The sequence below is a fragment of the Chaetura pelagica genome, unplaced genomic scaffold, assembly GCF_000747805.2.
Source record: "Chaetura pelagica isolate M959 unplaced genomic scaffold, ChaPel_1.0 scaffold309, whole genome shotgun sequence".
NCBI classification, from domain to species: Eukaryota; Metazoa; Chordata; class Aves; order Apodiformes; family Apodidae; genus Chaetura; species Chaetura pelagica.
Genome location: NW_009954547.1, coordinates 1,055,053 through 1,077,127, shown reverse-complemented (window position 1 = coordinate 1,077,127; position 22,075 = coordinate 1,055,053). Strand labels below are relative to the sequence as shown.

The following is a 22,075-nucleotide window of genomic DNA, read 5'->3' as shown; positions in this document are numbered from 1 at the left end:
GGTAAAGCAATAGGGTGTCTGCAAAAAAACCCCAATCCTGCAGGAGAGCAGAGGGATATCAAAACCTACCCCACAGGGATTTTATTTTTTTTTTTAAAGCATGATTTTTGTTGGGATGTTTAGTTTCACAGAGCTGCACTGCCCAGCACCTACAATGACCCAGGCTACTGTGGTTAGTAGGAATCAGAAATAAGACTCAGTGACAGTGACATCTTGAAGTTGGTATAGGAAAAATAAGAGCTAATCCTTACATCCTTTGCTGCTTTTGGGTCTGATACACAGGCAAAGGTGATGTCACAGGTGGAGACAACTTCAGCAGGGGTTCTTCCCAGCCGTGCCCCCTCCTGGATGAACAAATCACACTGCAAAAGTCACAAATCCAAACATAAGAAAAATTAAATACAGAGCAAAGGGGTTCTCTAGCATTTTGCCAAGACAAACGGCTGCTGGAGCCAACTCGAAAGGAGTCAGAATATTGATTAGACAGGAACTGGTTTGTCTTCTGTTGCTTTGTCTGTACACACACACACACGGCTCTTTTTGTAGCTTTTCTGGAACACCAAGTGAAAAACTTCACAAGACACAGGAAACAAGAACACTTCAGGTAAAATGGTAAGAGATTTAACATTGAGGTTTTAGATATGAGGAAAAAAATGTGGTAAAAACATAGCAAAAGGTGTTTTTGGACAGTAAACTGGAATTTGCATGGCTGAGACTGATGTGTTTTAGTGGGCCAGTGCTTCAAAATCTTGCTCCTCGTTACCCTGTCCCCTCATACTATCCATGTTTTGTGCTTATACAAAAAAATAAATCTTTAAATCCTTTTTAACAATATAACCACAGTGCCCTTCTTGCCTTCCACAGTATTATGTGATACCTCACCTTCCCCAGTTACCTATTTTTCCACCTCCAAAGAATACCATGGCTAGAATGTAAGCTCCATTTTCACTTTGAATGCACCTATAAACCTGTTCTCATCCTGGTCTTATGACACAGCAGAACCTTTTTTATCACAACATGAACAGCACAATGAACATGTAATGAAACTCTGGTCCAGCAGTGCACCTTACCACACCATTCCTAGGATCAACTCCCCAGCACTTGGCCTTTTTTTCAAGCTCCATAACTAAATGACATAATTATTTACATCACCAATATTTCCAGAGGCACTTTACATTGCATTTCTCAACATACATACAAAGTTGTAATTTTTCTGGCAACTCTCTCATCTCATTCAAAATGGCAATTGTGTGGGCACTGTTCACATACAAGTAACCACACTAGGACAGACTACAGCATCATCTAGTCAAAAGTGGCCACCAACAAGAACCTAGGAAAGAAAAGAACAAGGTGACAAGCATAAACTTGTCTTTCTTTGGCATCCTCTTCCAGGCGGATTGCTAACTCCAGGCTTCCCTGACCTAGAGGTGGTAACTACATGTTTACAATAGGCTAAGTACCAGCTGTACCTTAAGCACATGCCTACCTTCTCAGCAGTCCGGTTCCAGACAGTGACAGTGTGACCCATCTTCAGTAAGTTGGAGACAATGCCACTTCCCATCAGGCCAAGTCCCAGAAATCCTATCCTGAGGGGAAGAGATAAATATTAATGCATCAGAAAGCAACCGGTATCAGCCTCTCGTGGTCTTGGAAATGACGAAGAGCAAACTCTGGAGCACTGACAGCAAAAAAATCCCAACACCACAACAAAACCAACTATGTTACACTGTGGCCATGGCTAGAATAAGAGCATTTTTAAGCCACCCATCCTAAATGGGCAGATATTGAGCTCTGAAAGCAAGCTAGTATTTACTTTGCTTACTAAGCATCCCTAACAATTTCCTGAAGAAGTTCTTTAGTCTGCCTCAGAAGACTAAATATTAAACATTTGGGTGGTCTGGGTTGTTTTGTTGATTTGTTTTGGGAGTTTTGTTTGTTAAAATTGCTGCTCTTATGCTATCACCAGCCATTGCCTTATTGAAAATAAAGGGAACATTCAGCAGGTGCTTCTCTGATTAGTCTACTGAATTTTAAATTAAGTCATACATACAGTGAATTGAATTATATATTACAATCTTTGTTTTAATAAAGCCCAGCAAGGGGTAAGCATCACATGCAGACCAAAGACCTAGTCCTGGCTCTACAGCTGTGATTTTGGACAGGCAGAGAGTAAGGAAGTAATAGGCCAGCACAGGTCACCACAAGGACAACACCATAGCCCCAGATACCATCTGCGCCACCCCCTCCCCCCCCCCACCTCAAAGCTGGCAAGAGGCCTGCTCCTCCCCTTCAAGAGAGACACTGCACTAACAAGTTCTATCTCCACAGCCACCTGCAACAGGAATTTCTTTGCAGCCACTGCTGCAAGGCTCCTTTGATGCCTCACGCAACTACCTTGAGACCACAGGCAGCAGGATTCTGAAGCGCTCAGTACTGCATCTGATGTAACCTCACAATACAATCTGCCTGGCAAATCCCCAGTTAATTGTTCAGAATTAGCTACACTACAGATGTACTGTGGCTCTCAGAAACCAATGCTACTCTCCCATCAGCCATGCTGCCTTTTTTTGGAGAAAACCAATTTAGAGAGGTCAGAGCAACTCGCTACGGCCTCCTTAAATAGCCCCAACAAGGCCCACCTATTTTTAAGTCTCTGAAACAGAGGAGATTCTCTCTCCCAACCCACCTCTGATCCACACTTCCCTGAGAGACTGTTTTACCTGAACAGCTTCATTGTTATTTTGGTTCCCCTGGAGTAGAGCTGAGAACTGACTTCCCATGAGAATAACCCCAACGGCAAAACCTGAGCTCAATTTTAACAGAACGGAAGTTACAGAATGAAACAGGAAGCTCAAGTGAGGCTTCTCTCACTCTAGAAAGGAGAAGGGGCATGTTAGAAGAAACCAGAAAGCTCACGTGCTACGGAGCAAAGCTCTTGTGCTGGGAGAACACGCCTCCTTCTTCCTCTTCCTCCTTCTACATGCCCAGGAGAGCAATTAAACAGTCCCAATCAACTGCCAGGGACTACTGGAGAAAGACAGCTTTTCTCTTTGCCTCCACTCAGAAATACTGCTGCCTGATGTGCAGCAGAAAAGCCAAATGTATTCAGCCCAGACCTTAGTCTCAATTATTCTACTGTACAGCACTGTTTGTTTTTAGCTGCCTGTCTCCCTCCCCCCTTCCCCCCAAACCAGAATTTCACACAAGGACAGAGATCTGTAGTTAGAGGGAAATGTTAGATTTATTTATTCTTAGTGACAAGCTGGATAATGGCTGCATGTGCATGAGCTGGGAAGGAGAAAAAGGAAGGGAAATGGCTGAAGTGTGTTGGAGATCTTACTTTTTGTCTGTAGGAGTGATACTGCCATTTACTGCTGTGCTGTCTGCAGCCTGGATGGAGGTGGATCCTGTTTCCTGGGAGAGGGGGGGGAAGAGGAGATGGGGAAAAAAAATAATAAAAAAAATAGAGTACACAGCTCTGGAGGAACTGCAAGTTCTCATGACAACAAGATAAATTCATAAAAACCAGGATTTGTCTTACCTCTTCACAAACCTTCAGCTTCTTTGTGATGGCTTGATAGCAGACAGCTGGCTGTATGAAGAAGACAAAGCACTCAGGCGAAGGACAGTTCTGATTTGCTTCCCCAAGCAACCAGACCATGTCCTTGTTACATAGAAACAGGCAGCTCACCCACCCACCACCATCTGCAAAGCAGGAAAACTCTCAAGGCTTCTCTCAGTGGGAGAAAATTAAACAAAAACCTACTGCAATATACTAAGCTCTTCCTTTCCCATCCTGCCCCAGCAACTCAGCCCATCTTCTAGTACAGGTACTGCCAACTCCTTTCTATAGGTCATACCACAGACTCCTCTGGAGGCAAGGATGCAGGACATCCCTACTCTCACATTCCCCCCCAAAATGGACAACTCTAACGCCTGCCATAGAGCCCCTTGCCTCAGACCTACTCTCAGTTTGCCAATGCAGCTGTGGAAGCAAAATCTTCTTGTTCATATGAGAAGGCACGTGGCTTTCAACAAACATGAAGGTGAAGGCTGCTCCTTCCCATACAGCTTACTGTAAGCTTGTCTAGATTAAAACTGTTAGCAACTCCTAATCCTTCTGGCTCTGCCCAGATCCTCAGCTACTTATAATACCATTTTCATTTAACCTAACCTTTCCTTTTCCTCTTGATGTTCACTACTGAAGATAAAAGCCTGCAAGGCTTCTGACTCTCCAAAGATAAACTGGCTATACTTTACATGGAGCTTTTCTGGTCCTGGAAATTCTTGTGCTAATTGACAAGTTCTATCAGATGAAGAAACTGGTAGGACAACCAAAGACAACTGAACAACAGGATTTTTAAACAGAAAAACAGCTTTTCCTGCCTACCCCTCTATGTTCAATCTACAGGATTTACTACAACAGATCTGTCAAACTATGCTAGATAGTTTGGGGGGGGGGTTTAACTTAAACTATTCACCCTGCTCAATGTTAAGTCATTCTAAACCTTGAGATTGGAAAGTAACTGAACTACAAGACTGCACGTGAGAATCTAATTGCCACTGGTCCCCAAAGAACAGCATTTCAGAGCTCTTCATGCATACACCTTGCAGTTGGTCTCACCAAAGGGCAGGATGTCAAGATAGACAGATCAGCAGAATAATCCTGTCTGCCAAATCCTCACCTTCTCTGTCTGGCTCAGTAGGAAGTGATGGAAGTGTGGATCACTGTCCTTCACAGGCTACGAAGAGATAAAGTACAGGCTCAGAAACATTCCCAGTCACTGAGCAACCACAGCACCATTTCCTTATTCTCCCATCTGAATGAGAACAATAGCCACCTTAAAGGTGGATAATATAAAATGTATTGGCTGTATCAAGGAGCCTGTTTCAATCAGGCAGTTTACACTGTGCTTCATTCTCAAAACCACAGCTATTCAAAGTCAAATTAATCATTTTGGGGCATCTGTAGGAAAACTAAGGATTAAAATTAAGACAGTAGGAAGAGATCTTGTATCTCACTTCTTCCTCCTCCCAAGGGAACAAAACCACTTATTTTCCAGCTTCCAAGGAACTCCTTAAAACAGCATTCTGGGAATTGTCTGGAGGTTACACCTTGCACTGTACCATCTAAGGCCATATTAACAAGCAGGACTTTAGGCCCAGGTATCTCACCTCCCATCACAGAAGCTGGCCTAGCATCACACTGCTCTCACTCTGCTTTACTGAATTATTTATTTATACACAAAACCAAAAGGTTTCCAAAAGCTGCTTATGAGCAAAACCTCACAAAATCCAGAGAGAGAGAAAAATTCCACATCACCTTCTCCCATTTTTGGAAGCCAGTCCCAGAAATACTTTTGAAACTAGAAGTGCAAAAATGAGTACAGCAAGTTAAGTGTGATAAGTTTCCACAAAGACTAAAATCTTACTTCCCAGCATACTTCTTCACTGCCCAGGATATTGTCTAGCTTTGTCACACTACAGAAAGACAGAACAGCAATTTTGTTCCTACTGGAGGAAGATATCTTGCTTTTTTACCATCCAGGCAAAAGGATCTGGATTTGCTTCCACAAACTGAGTTCCTAGATCACATGTTGTAAAGTTTCTCACCTCACTGACGCTTGGTGGCCATTTAAATCCAGCCACTGTTCCAGTCATCACTCTCTTCACTGTACTGGACTCTGGAATTGTGAGGTCCTGAGGAGACAGAAGGAGGATCAGACAGAACTTACAGCGTCGCTCAGTGGTTGGCCACAGCACGCTGATCATACGAGCACAAAGAAGGAGTTTTGAACAGCACTACAAATGCCTTCCATTCCACATGCCTTTACATGAAGGGTTCATACTGAAACACACAGTGTATTATCAACACAAGTGAGATGAGGAAAATGTGAGCTGAAAGGAAGGATTGCAATCACAGTTATGGCTTCTGGAGAATCTATTCTTCATAAGTAAGAGGATTAACTGCACTTATGTAATGATGCAATGAGCAAAGAAGCAAACACACACACTTGATCCAGCCTTTTCCTCTGGTGGATGCAAAAAGCTAAAGAAAAGGGTGAAGAACATCACTACAATAAGAGGTCTGAGCTCTTCTCATCCTCCACTGTCACAGAAAAGTAGCCTACCAGTTAACAGGAGAACCTTCAAAGCAGGCGGCTGATAGTCACATCTGTTTAAGTTTGCAGAATCCATGAGACAAACTGATACTTGGACTACCCCATTCTCTCAACAGGCCCTGATTTGTAATGTCATGATAACAATAATACTTAACAGATCAGGTTTTTTACTGTTGAGCAGATTAAAATTTCTCTTTATTTCCCCAAGACATATAGGTCTTCAATGCTATAGGTCATAGATATGCAACAGACAGTCTATATGCTATGTTAAGAAAATGTGCAGGACTTCTCACTATGTGTGTTACCTTCCTAGAATGAAGGTTCAGGAATGGAATCACATTGTTTCACCTCCAAAATTCCTTTCTGAAAATGTACAATGCACCTTAGTTTCCAGGCAGAACCACAACAGAAGAGCACTGTTTGCAAAAAAGGTAAGAGCAAGACTCCTGGTGGTAACCCAGATTAATGCAACTGTTCTATCTGTTAGTGAGGACAATTTAGACATCAGTCTCCAACCTTAAAGTGTCCTTTCAGTCCAGGGAGAGCCCTGCACACTAAAATTCTCTCCTTAGAGATGACACTGCTGTTTTAAGCAATAATGCACAAAGGAGACCTGTTTTGATACGTATGAAGTCATGTTGGTCCTTTGAAAATATTAATATATGCTTAAAAATGAGAGTATTTGAATGATGATGTATGCCTATGGAGTATTTCTAGGTAGATCACACCTCAGAAACAACTGGATCCTTGAATTTGGTGCATCTTTATTACTTGGAAAACCAGAATTTGGACTTGGCTGTGGCAAAAAATGCCAAATCTCAACACTGCAGTAAGACAGGACAGAAACAAATGTTTTCTATCACAGGGCTAAAAATCTGAGGGGGGATTATGAGAATCAGGCAAAAATATTACAAGATTTTAAAATTATTTCACAAGCTGAAAAACAGCATTAAGGCAGTGATGTTATATTTTCATTACAATCTCTTTAATTATCAGTACATTACTTTCCAGACTCTATACGGCTACTTTCCTGTTAGCCTGCTTATTTTCATGGTCTGTGGCCAGACATTTAGCACAGAGCTGGTCACCTCCTTGTGATAAGCTGCTTCTAACCACTTTTTGCAATGTGCCACTCATTTGCAATGTGCCAGTAAAATAATTTCTAGTACCACAATTAACTCCATCAAAGTGCTCTGATGCCCTGAGGTAGCTAACAGAGTAAAACTTAAGTATGCAACGTTTCTGAACAATCAGAATTCTCTCAGCCATTAGTTTTGATCCATTTTGAAATTAATCTCGCTCAAGGACATTGCTCAAAAGTATTCTGCAAGTGGATAAAAAGACCCTCTGGCTTATTTTAACAGAAACACCTGAAGATACAGCATGCCTGCAGCAAGACACTTCGAGAGGTGAAAGGATGTTGACAGAAAAGTGTTTTCTTGTATCAGTCAAGTCACAAGTTTGGTAAGAATTCACAAATATAAATTCATTCTTCCCCTCCTCCATCTTCCTCCAAAAGGAGAAACTGATGGGCTCAGCCTGATTAAAAGAAGCTGGCTCTAAAATATAAAGCCAGTGTTTCACAGCTAATACCTGAGATGATCAGCTGCATTTTACTACATCACGAGTTTGATGTTCAACCAGTAAAGGCAAATCCATTCATAATTTTGCAGACCATCTTGACTTGCATCCTGAAGTGCACTGAAAGCAAAGACTGTGAAGCACAGCAGAACGTGACCCCTTTGAAGCACAGGTGAGCAAGCAGGCCACTGCATGGTGCATCAGCTAAAGCCTCCCCATGGTCTTCAGGTGTAGTTTCCGATGGAGGATGTGCGTTGTAATAATCCACTGAAATAATTACCCATTTCTAAAGGGAGGAACTGAACCACAACAAGTTCCACAATAAATAAAAAGGCTGGAACTCTAGATGAGGGTACACAAAGTACTGGTGGCTATTGTTGCTGCCACAACACGCAGAAAAAACAGGCAAGTAATGAGGATAGAATAATAATGCTCCAAGGTTGGACCTTTATAATGGAGGATGGAAATACATCCTACAGCACAGAAGCTGAAATGCATACAACTCATTCTTCTGGTGAATTCCCCAGGCTACAAGAGTTTCTTCTTTAAGCCCTAGCCCTGAAGAATATCCCCACTCTCTGCAAGTACTGAGGGCGAAGCTGAAAGACTACTAAGCACTTAATCATTCCAAGTAGATGAGATGGGAGAAGCCCATCTGATGAAGACCCACATCTCTTCACTAAACCTTCCCACACAATCTGAACTGGAGGGATGGCAAGATGAAAGGTGGATACAGCTCTCAAAGCTCTCTCCAAGACATTAACAGAGGAATTCAAAATAACTAACTCTTAAAAATTACAGGAAGAATCAACAATATGCATGCCAGAAGTATCAGGCAGCCAAGTTGTCTTGAAGTAGTAACACGAACAGCTTAAAAAAAACTGATACTGAACTGACTCTTCCTGCTGGCCTCTTAGTCAAGGTGCCAGTCAACCCTGGACTCCATCTGCAAAGTCCACAGGGCACTGGCGGACATGCACAACACAAACCTTCTCATCCTTGGGTGGACGCCCCCGCTTTCGAGGGCTCTGATCCTGGGCTCTTTTCAAAGGTGATTTTGATCCTCTCTCTGACGATACAGAAGAGACCCTCTTTTTTCCTTCCCCTGTGCCCTTCTTCAACTTCCCTTCAGACAAACTGGCTTTGCGTTTCTCTTCACCAGTAGATTGCTTGCCTCTTTCTTCACTGGAATTACGCCAATTCTTCTCTTCATTGGAGTTATGGGAAGAGGCCTGAGAGATTACAGAATAGAAGATGGTAAGGAAAGAAGAGAAGAGCTGGAATGATTTTCATGCAAAACCAAGGATGTGAAGGACCCTGTGCTGATTACTATGAAGCAAAACAGCAGCACAGTAACTTGAAAACTAGATAGTTGTTAGCCCTCTGAAGTCAGTGAGTGAAGTTCCTGGTTAGTTCTCCTGCTAAAAAACTTCTCTTTAAGTAAGGGAGAAAAAGAACAGGCCACTTGAAGACTCGCTCGAGTGCATGCACATATATGCACTTCCAATACATGCAAGACAAGATTAGTAGGTATCAAATTCTAGCCAAAGACATAAGACTGATTTATCAAATCATCATAAGCAGATCAATTAGCTTCAGCTTCTCCATCAGTTTATTTTTCCCCCACCAAACAAAATTGAATGGGGAAGAAGAGAGGGTAAGGAAAAAAAAGAAAATGAAAATGAACCCCCCTCAACTTGCCAGAAGCCACAAACTCCTTTCACATCTGACCACTAATTCATGCCAAGACCTTTTCTGATGTACACAGTAAAAGAGAACCCACTCACCTGGTCCTTGCCTTTGGTTTTTCTAAGAAACTCTTCTACAGCATCCACAGCTTGCTGGAAGCGCTTACCCTTGTTAATCTTGATCATTTCCTCTTTGTGAGCGTGATAAGGCTTCAGCTGCTCCACTTTGATCCAAGCACTAGAAAGAAAACAAAACGTTATATTCTCCAAACAGAAACTTTCTCAACCACCTCACTTTTAGCAACACAGACACTTTTTTCTTCTCCAGAGCAAGTGATGCCTGCAGCCCAAACACAGGTGCTTTCTGCAACCTGAAGGGCTGTGGTTTCTGCATTCATTGACAACTTTCCTCTTGCACTTTCACTTGGTTTCTCTCCCCAGTTTTATATCCTCTGATGCTAACAGTGCTCCCCTCTGTCATCCATATTCTCCAATAGCAACACAGATTTTGGATGTGAACATAGGTACTTGTTTAGAACAGCAGCAATTTAGTGACTACTCCTGTATCACCAGGAGGAACACCCACAATCACGTGCCTCCACATAAGTAAGCCAATAATTTGAATCTACTTAAAAGGTTTTTGAAAGCAGAGGCCACTTAACAATTCTAATCAATCTCTTGTTCAAACATACAGTGCACGCATGTCTGCAAAAACTGGAGGAAAAAACCCAAAATGATGTATCTCTCAATCAAGCTGACCAGTGAGCTTTACACCACAGCTCACTGCTGAACATATTTATGATAGACCTTGATATTCTGCACAATACCAACATTTTTGCTTTTGAGGACAAAGAACCATTTTCTTCAGTGTTGGTGTTTTAAGATAAACTGCTACAGCAGCAGAATATTAACCTGACTGCAGTCCTGTGAAGAAACTCAAATGACTTCCCTGCTTCCACTGCTAGTAAATAGGACTTCTTGACATTTACCAAATGTTTAAGAGATCAAGTACAGGGTGACAGCTCCACTCTTCATTAGGTTGACGAGTTCTTCTATCATTCCTTAACCGCAGCTCAAGGGAATGCCTCTGCTTTCAACATCCCTTGTGGCTCTTGCAGAGATCAGACTGCCTTCCTCGCAGAAAATCCAAGCCCAGACTTGCCTGCCACACTGTTAAAAGACTATTTCCATCCTAACAAAAACAGACCTGTGTAAGTTTTAGGAAAGCTTTTCCTGAGCTAGGATAGCCAACAGTCTTGCTCAGCCCAGAACACAGTAAACACCAGTCAAACTGATTTTCCCTGCATCTAAAACATCTCTGTATTACAAACACTGACTAGCCACAATTACAGGTTTTTAACATTTGCCAGTGTGGTACAGCTCCTGCAAGCTGGGGAAGTGGTTTCACAGCTGCCTTTTCAGACACTGGAAGAATCATGTCACAGCTGAACATAAAAGTGAAAACAAATAATAGTAGTAATAACAACAATAATGCTTTGCTGGATCTTTAATGTCGTCTCTTCATGAAGTAGGAAAGCCCACTAAGCTCTTTAAAACTCCATGGAGATCTTCCTCTTCACTGTCATTAGCAATTGTGTGTAGTCAGGAACCAACTTGCTTAAGGCAGACTGAAACCTTCTGGGTTGCATGCGGAGGTATGAGGCCCAGAACTGACTGCAAAAACTGCTACCACCCCTTCCACACTGCCAGTAAAGCCCACATCATGATTCCACCAAAGCCTGGAAGCAGAACCCAATATTCTTTTGCATGCAAAGCTTAAGTTTGCTTAAGTTTTCACCTTCCTCACAATTTCTTAGTATAACAAGTCAAATCATTTCTTTCAGACTAGAGTCTGCCATCCAGCAGCTATTCAGAGAATCCCTCCTAGCAGCCCAGACATGACAGCAAAACATCTTAAAATTCTCTTCTACTGTAAAGCTCTTCTGTGTGGCAGTTAGCAACCCCAGGTACTAGACAACATGGGAAGCCTTTCCATTATGTATATAAAAGAAGGAAAACTGTGGAGTACATTATAATAAAGTATGTTAAATGTTGCTGCCAGATTTGAATTTCTAAATAAAAATAACTTATTTTCTACCAAGGCATTCTCTTTGGTTTCTGCACATTCTCCCTCTCCTCACCACACATGTTCATTACCTTCCTTTCTCATTACTTTCTCTTGGGTATGGAGAAAGTCTGAAGCACAAAGCTTTCTCGCTCCTGGCTTTGAAGGCACATCTTAGTACTTGTGATTCCCCAGGACAAAGAGCTAGAGATCTCAGAGACAAACTAGTAAGTGAAAAACAGTCTAAAATGCTGCCTCAGGGTTAAAAAAGCAAGGAAAAAATGAAATAAAAATCAGTCTTGTCTTTTCCTTTCCTGTTTATCCTTTGTGTGTCATCCATCTGGACAAACTTCCATCAGATACAAGCATGTCTTTTGACACCAGATGTCCATAAAGCATTTGTGTGCAATGTCGTAAATACTTGAAAAGAAAAACTCTTTCCACCAAAAAAAAATCACTCATGTTTACACACAAGATCTCTCTCAGTTAAGCAATAACCTCAAAGCCAATGAAAGCCAATATTTAAGATAAGAGGCCACTAGGATGCAACATATAAAAGGAACTATTATTTCTTTCTAGACTCAGCAAGGAATTAATGCTCTAGAAAAGCATTAGTGACATTACACTACTGAAAATGTCATATTTAAGATGAAGTTCCATTCTTACTTCTGCAGTCATCTGGTGTCTGTAAAGAATGAGCTAAATGGAAAGCGAAAATATGTTAGTAATGGATTTCTCTGCTCCCTTCTCCATACCCTTCCTCATCCCTTCCAAAATGTCATTTTTATAAAACCGCTACTCAGGTGAAATCTATGTTGTATTCATGAACAATTATCAAAGCTTAGAATGTTTGTAAAGCAGAGGCAAGTGCCAATCTGACCTGGAGCTGCATGGAAAACAATAGCCCAGAAGATAGGCAACCAGAGATCCCAGATTCAAATCCATTAGATGAGCTTAGCACAGGAAAGGAGACCTTAAAACCCCTGACTTCCTGACCACTCTCTTCCAGTCTGAAGATTCCACCTCCCTAATGATAACTTGGAAAACTGAAAGTGGAGGAATATCCAAAGATACTTTTTGCAAACCTTACAGTTAGGGATGGAAAACAGTGGCACTGGATCTTTGAGTTTCTACTACTTACTACAGTCTGGAAAAACAATTCATTAAGTTCTACATCGTAGCAGTTCAGATGACCACACAAAATGCTAAAGCAACCAACTCTGAAATGAAAAAAAAGCTGCTTGGTTAATTAGTAATTTTCAGCTATGGCACTGTCTGCAGTAATAACAAAATGGTTTGGGTTGGAAGGGTCCTAGAAGATCATCTAGTTTCAACCCTCCTGCATGGGCAGGAATACCTCCCACTTGACCAGGTTGCTCAGAGCCCCGTCCAACCTGGCCTTGGATACTTCCAGGGATGGGGCACCCACAACCTCCCTAGGCAACCTGTTCCAGTGTCTCACGATCCTCACAGCAAAGAATTTCTTCCTAACTTCCAACCTAAATCTCCCCTCTTCCAGTTTACAATCTTGTCCTATCACTACACACACTGGTAAAAAGTCCTTCCCCAGCTTTCCTGTAGGTCCACTTCAGATACTAGAAGGCCACTATAAGGTCTCCTCAGAGCCTTCTCTTCTCCAGGCTGAATACCCCCAACTCTCTCAGCCTGTCTTCATAGGAGACCTGCTTCAGCTCCTGGATCACCTTCATGACCTCCTCTGGACTGGCTCCAATTGCTCCATGTCTTTCCTGTTTTGAGGGCTCCAGAAGTGGACACAGTACTCCAGGTGGCATCTCGCAACTGCAGCGCAGAGCACCAACATTCCAGCTGGCTGTCTTACAGAGCAGTCTGGCTCCAGCAGCTGAGAGCTCTGCATGGGATGATTTGCCCAAGAACCACCAGCAATGTAAGCTGTCCCTCTCCATCAGATTAGCCTGCACCTTCTGGCTCTGCAGATTGCCAGAGCACACCTTGCTCAACACCTGGCAAATTTAAAGCAAGTGTTTTCTGAAGTCAGAATCTGACAGAACATTTTAGAAAGATTATATTCAGAAATTTCTCTCCTTGAAAGCCAGGGAGAAGAGTGGCAGAAGAACGTATGTGTTTGCATCCCAACAGGATATGGAGGGTGGGAAGGCAACAAATGCTGTGCTAAAATCACCGTGCTAATAAAACAGGCTGCAGATTATGATACTTATCTTGGAGTGCAAGCTTCCTCCAATTTTTTCTTAATATATCAAGACAGGAAGTGCCCATTGACCCCACCACATTTAGTGAGACTATTTAGTTTTGTACTGATGCTTCCAAAAGGTGCTATGAGTAAGAATGGACTGCTCCAGCTTCCTATGAAGACCCTTGATACATATGACTTGCAAGACCATTTGGCTGCTAGAGAGTATCTAAGGGGGAATGGAGCCTGGGATGGGAGGTGAGTGTGTGTTTGTACACATACCCCTGATGACTTCAGGACTCTCCCTAGTACTTCTGTGAAACATAGCAGAACGACACCTTCAAAGCAATTTTTTAAATTCTGACAGTGTCATGATGAATTCCCAAGCAGGCCACGAAATGTCAGAATATTTTTACCTGTATGAAGCCCAACAAGAATGACTTTTAGGCTACAGGCCTGCTAGTCCGTTAGTTCTAACTACTAAAAGCAATAAATGCATGTATATAACAATGTGTAAGTTCTTACACTGTAGTGCTTGACTACTGGAGTGATCTATAAAGATTTACTAGGACAAGACTGAAGGGGACAAAAGGGAATCTTAAAATCTTTTCAGAAAAAGCTCAGCCAGAAACACAGATAAGAGGTCAAAGTTCCACTTCTGTTTAGAAAGACTAAGAGAACGGTTGTTTATATTTCCATAATTGGATGTTGTTACATGCTTGCCAAGTCTACTGGCAAGAAACATCAGCTCTTCTCCACTTTACATGAAGAAACCTTTTAACGTGACTTGAGAAGCAACACTCAGAAAAAGAACTCCTGGGCAGACTAGAAAAACCCCCTTATCACTGTGGAGAACAAGTTCATAAGGGACATTACATGGATATGTGTGCCATAAGTCAATCACTTAGAATACAGTATGGATATCATATTACTACTATGAACATCAAGGTGGCTTTCCCTGTGGTAAAGCACAGGCATACCTCACAGCTCAATCAAATGAGCAAGCTCTTCTTCCATGAGTAGACAATCTTTAGCTTCCAGAAAACATGTTATTTTCAAAGTGACAGAAGCAACTAACTCCACCACCACAATGAATATAAGGAGCAAGGAGCTCAGTAGAAACTTTATCAAAAGCCAGGTCTTAAAGCACAGTCTAAATGTCCTCATGCTCTCACTTCTGTCTTTGGCCAAAATTACTCACAGCCTTCCAGCTACTGCATGTCCTTAGTCCCTGCAGCAGTGCGATGGCTGAGGAAGTATTAGAATTCAATTCACAGGTAAAGAAAAATGGCTCTGGTCACACCATCCAAGTTAGAGACGGCAAAGGAATGGACTGTGAAAAGGAAGATCTCCCCACTGTAGAAGAGGAGGTTCGTGACCACCTAAAGGTGCACAAGTCCATGTGACCTGGCGGGATTCATCCATGGCTCCTGAAGTTGGAATGCCTCTGTCTATCATATGTGGAAAGTCTTGGCAGTCTGGAGAAATCCCCACTGACTGCAAAAGGGGAAGCATAACCCACATTTTCAAAAAGGGATAAAAGGAAGACCTGGGGAACTATAGACCGGTCAGTCTCACCTATGTGCCCAGCAAAATCATAGAGCATATCCTCCTGAAGGCTCTGCTAAGGTATGTGGAAAGCAAAGGGGTGACTGGTGACAGCCTACATTGCTTCACCAAGGGCAAATCCTGCCTGACTAATTTGGTGGCCTTCTACAAGGAGGTCATGGCATCAGTGGACAAAGGAAGAGCAACTGACGTCATCTACCTGGACCTGTGCAAAGCCTTGGACACTGTCCCACACAACATCCTGGTATGAAACTAGAACAGTATGGATTGGATTGATGGATGGATCACTCATTGGGTAAGGAACTGGCTGGATGGTCACGCTCAAGATTGGTGATCAACAGCACCATGTCCAGATGGAGATCAGTGACGAGTAGTGTTCCCCAAGGGTCAGTACTGGGACCAGTGCTGTTGAACATCTTTGTTAGTGAGATGGACAGTGAGATTGCTGCCCCCTCAGCAAGTTTCCTGATGACACCAAGCTCTGTGGTGAGGTCAACATGCTGGAGGGAAGAGAGGTCATCCAGAAGGACCTGGACAGGCTTAAATAATGAGCTTGTACAAACTGCAAGAAGTTCAACAAGGTCAAGTGCAAGATCCTGCATCTGAGTTGGGGCAATCCTAAGCACAAGTACAGGCTGGGTTGAGAATGGGTTGAAAACAGTCTGGAGAAGGACTTGGGAGTGATGGTGGACAAGAAGCTCAACATGGGTCAGCAATGTGCATTTGCTGCCCAGGAAGCCAACCATGTCCTGGGCTGCATCAAAACCAGCGTGACCAGCAGGTCAAGGGTGATGATTCTCCTTTTCTCGACTCTCATGAGAACTGTGTCCAGGTCTAGAGCATAAAACATAAGGACATGGAGCTCCTGGGAAGAGTCCAGAGGATGGCCACAAAGATGATCCAAGGGCTGAAGCACATCCATTATGGAGACAGGCTGAGAGAGCTGGGGGTTATTCAGCCTGGAGAAAAGAAGGCTCCAGGGAGACCACTGAACACCTTCCAATACCTGGAGGGCCTACAGAAAAACTGGAGAGGGACTTTTTACAAGGGTGTGTAGCAATATGACATGGGGAAATGGACTAAAAACTGGAGGAGGGGAGATTTACATTAGACATGAGGAGGAAATTCTTCACGATGAGGGTGGTGAGACACTGGCCCACATTGCCCAGAAAAGCTGTGGCTGCCCCACCCCTGTCAGTATTCAAGGGCAGGCTGGATGGGGCTTGAAGCAACCTGGTCTGGTAGGAGGTGTCCCTGCCCATGCAAGGGGGTTAGAACCAGATGGCCTTTAAGGTCCTTTCCACCAATACCTGGAGGGCCTACAGAAAAACTGGAGAGGGACTTTTTACAAGGGTGTGTAGCAATATGACATGGGGAAATGGACTAAAAACTGGAGGAGGGGAGATTTACATTAGACATGAGGAGGAAATTCTTCACGATGAGGGTGGTGAGACACCGGCCCACATTGCCCAGAAAAGCTGTGGCTGCCCCACCCCTGTCAGTATTCAAGGGCAGGCTGGATGGGGCTTGAAGCAACCTGGTCTGGTAGGAGGTGTCCCTGCCCATGCAAGGGGGTTAGAACCAGATGGCCTTTAAGGTCCTTTCCAATCCAAACCATTTTATGATTCTATGATTCTAAGCTATTCAGGATTCCATAAATAATCAAAATCTATCTATACACTACACCAAAACCACTTCCAAAAAGTCTGTTTTTGTTCACCTGTTCTCTCTGCTTAGAAGCACACACGCCTGCTCTTACTTCTAAGCAGTTTTCTCTGTAATCATTGGTTTGGCAAACTGGAGTCAAGTAATTCAGGAGGAAACAACTTTTACCTAGCCTGAAATGATGGCGTTTCTGGCCACAGCAGTCATCTGGGAATCCTCAGAAGAAAATACCAAGTTTGAGATTGCCCACCCATTGACAATCTGGCTGGCAACCATGCTCAGAAGTTTGTGCAAGCGAATCTTCCCAGTAACTAGCATCACTTTCACCTAACACACACTGGACAACAGGCAAACAGATCATATGCAGATTCTCACCTATTAAACACTGTCAGAGTAAGGCAAGAAAAGAGCTGTAAAAGATGGATCAGCTGTCTAGTAATGTCACCTTACAAACTTCTAAGTGGCAGAAAAAGCAAAGCACTAGACAGCAGAACCTCGTGCACTAGTACGTCAGGGTGAGTCAGTGCACTCATCACCCCAGACTCCAGCCAGCAATGGAGCTTTGTGTCCTCGTTTGTCACACTGCTCCTGATCTGGGTGGTGACATTTTGTTACATACTTTCACATACTGTTTATACACACCTAGAAAAGTCTTGACTAAATGCTTCAGTTTACTGGCACAAAACAAGTAAAGGGATTTTTGTCTTGGCACTCAAAGCTGAGAATTTTCTCCAGCAGCAGACTGACTAGAGCGGCACAGCGCTAATCAGCCATTGTTAAAGCTCCAAGTCAGGACAGAACAGGCACACAAGCTGCTCTCTCTCCTCTCAGTATTATTTTAAAAGAAGAATGCAGGGGGTAGTATTTATGTCCATGTAATTTTCAAGTACTGTATGGCAGTCAAAGTGAGCAAATTCATTATTATTTAGTAGGAAATTATTAATGTCGCAAGCTGGAGACAGGGGCCAAGGGGGAGAAACGACAATAACCACACTGCCTTACTGTGCCAGATGACTGCATCTTCCACAGCCAAAGCTCTAGATTCATGTAATAAATCCTCATTAGATGAACTCTTCAGTTGCAGTCATGCTGCTAATCTCAGTTACAGCACCCCAGACATATGACGACTTTTTCCAAACTTGTCTTCATACAAACCATCTCCACATTTGATTCAACAATATGAAATAAAGAATTGAGAACAATCAGGATAGAAATAGCAAATCTTCTCAACTTTTAGACTTGATTAGTTTAATAACAACTCAGTCACTGAAAAACAGTCTCAAATCAACCTCCACCTGCTTTACATTGCTAGAAATCCACCATCCCTTCCTACTAGTCTGCAGCATTCACTCCTACTGCAACACATTCAGACCTCAGTTCTTAAAAGAAAACAATTTTTAGATATTGAGCAAAAATAATTCAACAGTTGAAAATAATTTCCTTAAGAAACATCCACTAAATGGTCTCAGTTCTTGTTACCTTTTTTTCCCAAAAAGGGAACTGGTCTTCTGTACATATTTGTAATTTTCTCCTTTATTGCATGACTTAAAATAGCAGAAAATAAAGGAAAAATATTTTTAAAATAGCAAAATAATTTTCTGTTTCATTAAATACCTAGGTTCTCAGGTTTTTGAGTTTTTTTCCAATTTGTAAGTGTATAAAACGATTATGATTTTGTATGTGTGTTTGCAAACAATAAATTCTGCCTTGCAAAAGGTAGTCTACAACAGTTTTGGTTTTCCTGTACTGTATAATCTTCCTAAAGCACAGCAAGAAGTCTCCAGATACGGCAGTATATTCTTTTACAAACAGCAAGTATATAGCTGCTTTATTTTTCTGGCAGAAAACCAAATTAACATTCTTAGCTGTACCTTTCTCATGCATGGTTACATGCTAAAATCTAAGCCAGTCACATCACACCTACTCCCCTAAAAATGGCAAGCTACCAAGAACTTTCCTTCACAGCAGCAACTAAAATCCTAACATGTCTGAGTATGCACGTCTTCACAGTATTCATACACCTACATAAGCAACTCTAGCATGCAGCAGCAGTTGAGTTTTTTTGCATGCAGATCAAAGACAATCCTTTGCAAAGCTACACTGCACTCTGTTAGTAAATATTTCTTCCACAAAAGATCCGTATTATATGGCAGACTATTTTCACCAGATGAAAACAAGAGGTACATACTGATCTTCTGTTCCAAAAAACTTCACAAAGAAGCACTTTTTCCCACGAGGTTTCTTCAGATCTTTAGGTGGATTAACAATCTGAAGGTGATTAGAAGCAAAAGTTAAAAAGCACATAATGAAAATCTATGCTTTGGGATTTTACTGTCATGTGTCACAGTTACTGTAGATTTATTTATTTAAAAAAAAATAAATCTGACTAGGAAGAAAACCTGAATTCATTCTATGTCTTTCCAGTAAATATGTAACCCATGTACTTCCTTAGATATGCTGTAGCAGTGGAAATGCACCCAAACTCCACAGATCCATCACTGCACTCTCAGTGAAGTTTCCTTCGCCCTGTTCCCTAGAGAAAAGCTACCAATCTTTTTTTTTTTAAATCTAAAAAGCCAAATGGAATTAATAAGTTTGTTCCACTTGAGTATCATTTTACATTTAATGCTTTGTCTTTACTCACAGAACAGATTGCTTATAAAGTATTAGCCAAGAGAAAAGCTGTCATTCAGTTACAGAGGCAACACAGGGGAGCCTGGACTTGGTTTGATCCAACATCCAAACATTTCTGGTTGCCATCCATATTGACAGCACCTTTCCCTGCCACATGCTGTTACCTCATTGTGCTTGGTCCTCATTCCTATTCCAAAAATAAAAACTAAGTTCTCTCAGAAAAGCAGAAATAATAAAAACAGCACATATAATTTAATTCTCTTTTAAAACAATATTTTTGGCCTTTCATCAGAGAAACAAACACCCAGTCAAACCAGAAGAGAAAGGTGAAGTACTCCCTACCCCCCTAATTTATTATTAAAAAAACAGCTCTAAAACAGTATCTTGAGAAGCCAGACTCTTTATTTCTATTATTTAATACAGTGCATTTCACCAATGAACCAATGGGAAAAAAGAAACCTGTCTTGCAGAAAATAATAGGGATTAAATAGCTAAGCCTAGGTAATACAATCAGTTCCAGAGCAGAATGAAATGCTCTCTGTTGCTTTTCATTCCATTTGAACTAACAGCTGTTAGTGACAGGTCAAACTTCTTCATCAAATGAAACCCCAAAAGGTTCACAGTTTAGATTTGTGGGATATGTATTTAAAAAACAAAACAACAAACCAACACACAAAACCAGTATTAAGTCTGTAGCTGAAAAGCTTTCAGGCAAAGCTTTTTCTGTTCAGAAGGAAAAACAAACAAAAACTACACAAGCAACAATAAGATAAATAAATAAATAAACAAACGAATGACCCAAAAATAAGCACAGCTCACCTTTCCTGGCCATGGAGGATACCGGCCCAGCTTCCCCCTAGAGAAAAAAATACAGTATTATCCACTAGAAACCAAATTAAAAACAACCAGCTCACGTCTACCTTTTTGCATAGCATTGTATTTTTCATATGAAGAGTCGGAACTTACAGTCAAACCCTACCATGCAAGATGTGCAGTTGACACACAAGCATTAGGTTGTTACACACTTGCACCTACACTGAGCCTCTGGACAGTCTGCATGAACCTGCTGGACTAGCAGAATTTAAGTTAACAGAACAGCAGAAGCATAACTACTGCCTAGAAGATAATAGTGCTTATTACTCATATAAGACTGGATATTCCTTCATGTGGAACTGAAAACAGTATTGAAGCAGGCAATCAAAGCAATGTTCAGGTTGGTAACTTAAATCCATCTGGGCATAACAGTCCAGTGAGCACAGGAGCCACTGACTCCCAGCTCAGTAAGCTGAGATTCTTACAAGTTCTCACAGGAAGGCTTTAAGGGCAGAATCTTCTGAACTGGTGTTCTTGCTTTCATTAGGTGCTTGCCACCTTAGTAAGATGTGCTTAAGATGTAAGAGCCATAAGAAAGGCAGAAAAGCTAATTCCATACACTTGCAAATGTTTCCTTTATGAAAGCTACACAAAATTCTTTCTTCACAGAGGAAGAACAGACATTAATTTTAGCGCTTGGCATGGTGGCTTTATTGTCACCCCACCCTCATCACTTACTTGGGCTGCAGAACTCTCAAAAAAACTTATCTGTCATTGTCTTGCAAGAGACTGACAGAGAATCTGTGGACTCCACCAGCTCCTGAAACAAAATCCTCAGCAAGTGGCACTGTGGCCTTCCTGAGATTGCAATACTACACAGATGATCCAGTGGTGACAGTCAGGCAGGAACACCGCCTGTAACCATGCCCAAGAGCTGTAACCATGACTGAATCTCATATTTGACACTTCCATTCTTTGACTGAACAAGACATTCATCAAAGTCTCTTGCATGTTTCTGTCTTATTGTTACAGTTCTTCTGTGATGGCTGTGCAGGTTGTCATGTACAAACTTCAACGTAGGATAATCTGCATTCCAACACTGACAGCAGTGCATTCCTGACATCCTTGTTTGAAAAAAAGAATTTGCTAAAAGGAACCAATCTTTACTTACTTTGCTATATAAATTAGAAAACTTCACAGCACTGTCAATTTTTCGGATGAGAAGCTGCAGTTGTCACAGCCTGGAGCACACGCTTCTTTTTATCTGGGATATAAATATAAATGCATGCACTTGCGTGTTGGGGATTAGCTATTTCCTGCAAGCCCTAGCAGGACACCCTAGCCTACAGAGTACAGTAGAGCCTAGGCACTTAAAAATCAGTGCTTACAGGCTCCATGGAGCCCTCAGCTCTCCTGACCAGGGCATAAAAAAGCACAGTATAAAACCAGTGGCTGGGGGAAATGGCTTCTGTGAGCTTCAACAGGGACATCACAACCTGCAAGAAAACGCTGTTTTCCCAGACTGTTGTCTTGCTTAATTAAAGCACTGCCAAGAAGTGGTGTTGCTGCTCTCCCTAAACAGCTACTAACTTATTTATGTCCCTCCTCACCTACCTTCGGAAGACACCGTATTTCCAACCGAGCCCCACAATGATCGCCCCTCCGTCCCACTCTCCTCACCCCCCTCCATCTTACACACGTTGTTCTAAGCGCCGCCTCCTGTTAGCCTCCGGTGCCGGCCCGGCTAAGAGCCTGCCTCTCTCCGGCC

At 42.2% G+C, this 22,075-nt stretch overlaps 1 protein-coding gene across 1 annotated transcript in view; it reads right to left on the bottom strand.

Annotated features, from left to right (window-relative positions):
• GLYR1 (glyoxylate reductase 1 homolog (Arabidopsis)) overlaps positions 1 to 22,075 on the bottom strand; it is a 27,510-nt gene that overhangs the window by 3,656 nt on the left and 1,779 nt on the right. Inside the window, exons 3-12 of the mRNA XM_010005065.1 lie at positions 20,314 to 20,350; positions 19,049 to 19,128; positions 9,491 to 9,629; positions 8,693 to 8,935; positions 5,614 to 5,700; positions 4,686 to 4,742; positions 3,542 to 3,592; positions 3,341 to 3,414; positions 1,487 to 1,586; positions 252 to 362 (exon numbers count right to left, since the gene is read on the bottom strand). Coding sequence (XP_010003367.1) covers positions 252 to 362; positions 1,487 to 1,586; positions 3,341 to 3,414; positions 3,542 to 3,592; positions 4,686 to 4,742; positions 5,614 to 5,700; positions 8,693 to 8,935; positions 9,491 to 9,629; positions 19,049 to 19,128; positions 20,314 to 20,350 — 979 coding nt within the window. The remainder of the gene's footprint in view (positions 1 to 251; positions 363 to 1,486; positions 1,587 to 3,340; positions 3,415 to 3,541; positions 3,593 to 4,685; positions 4,743 to 5,613; positions 5,701 to 8,692; positions 8,936 to 9,490; positions 9,630 to 19,048; positions 19,129 to 20,313; positions 20,351 to 22,075) is intronic.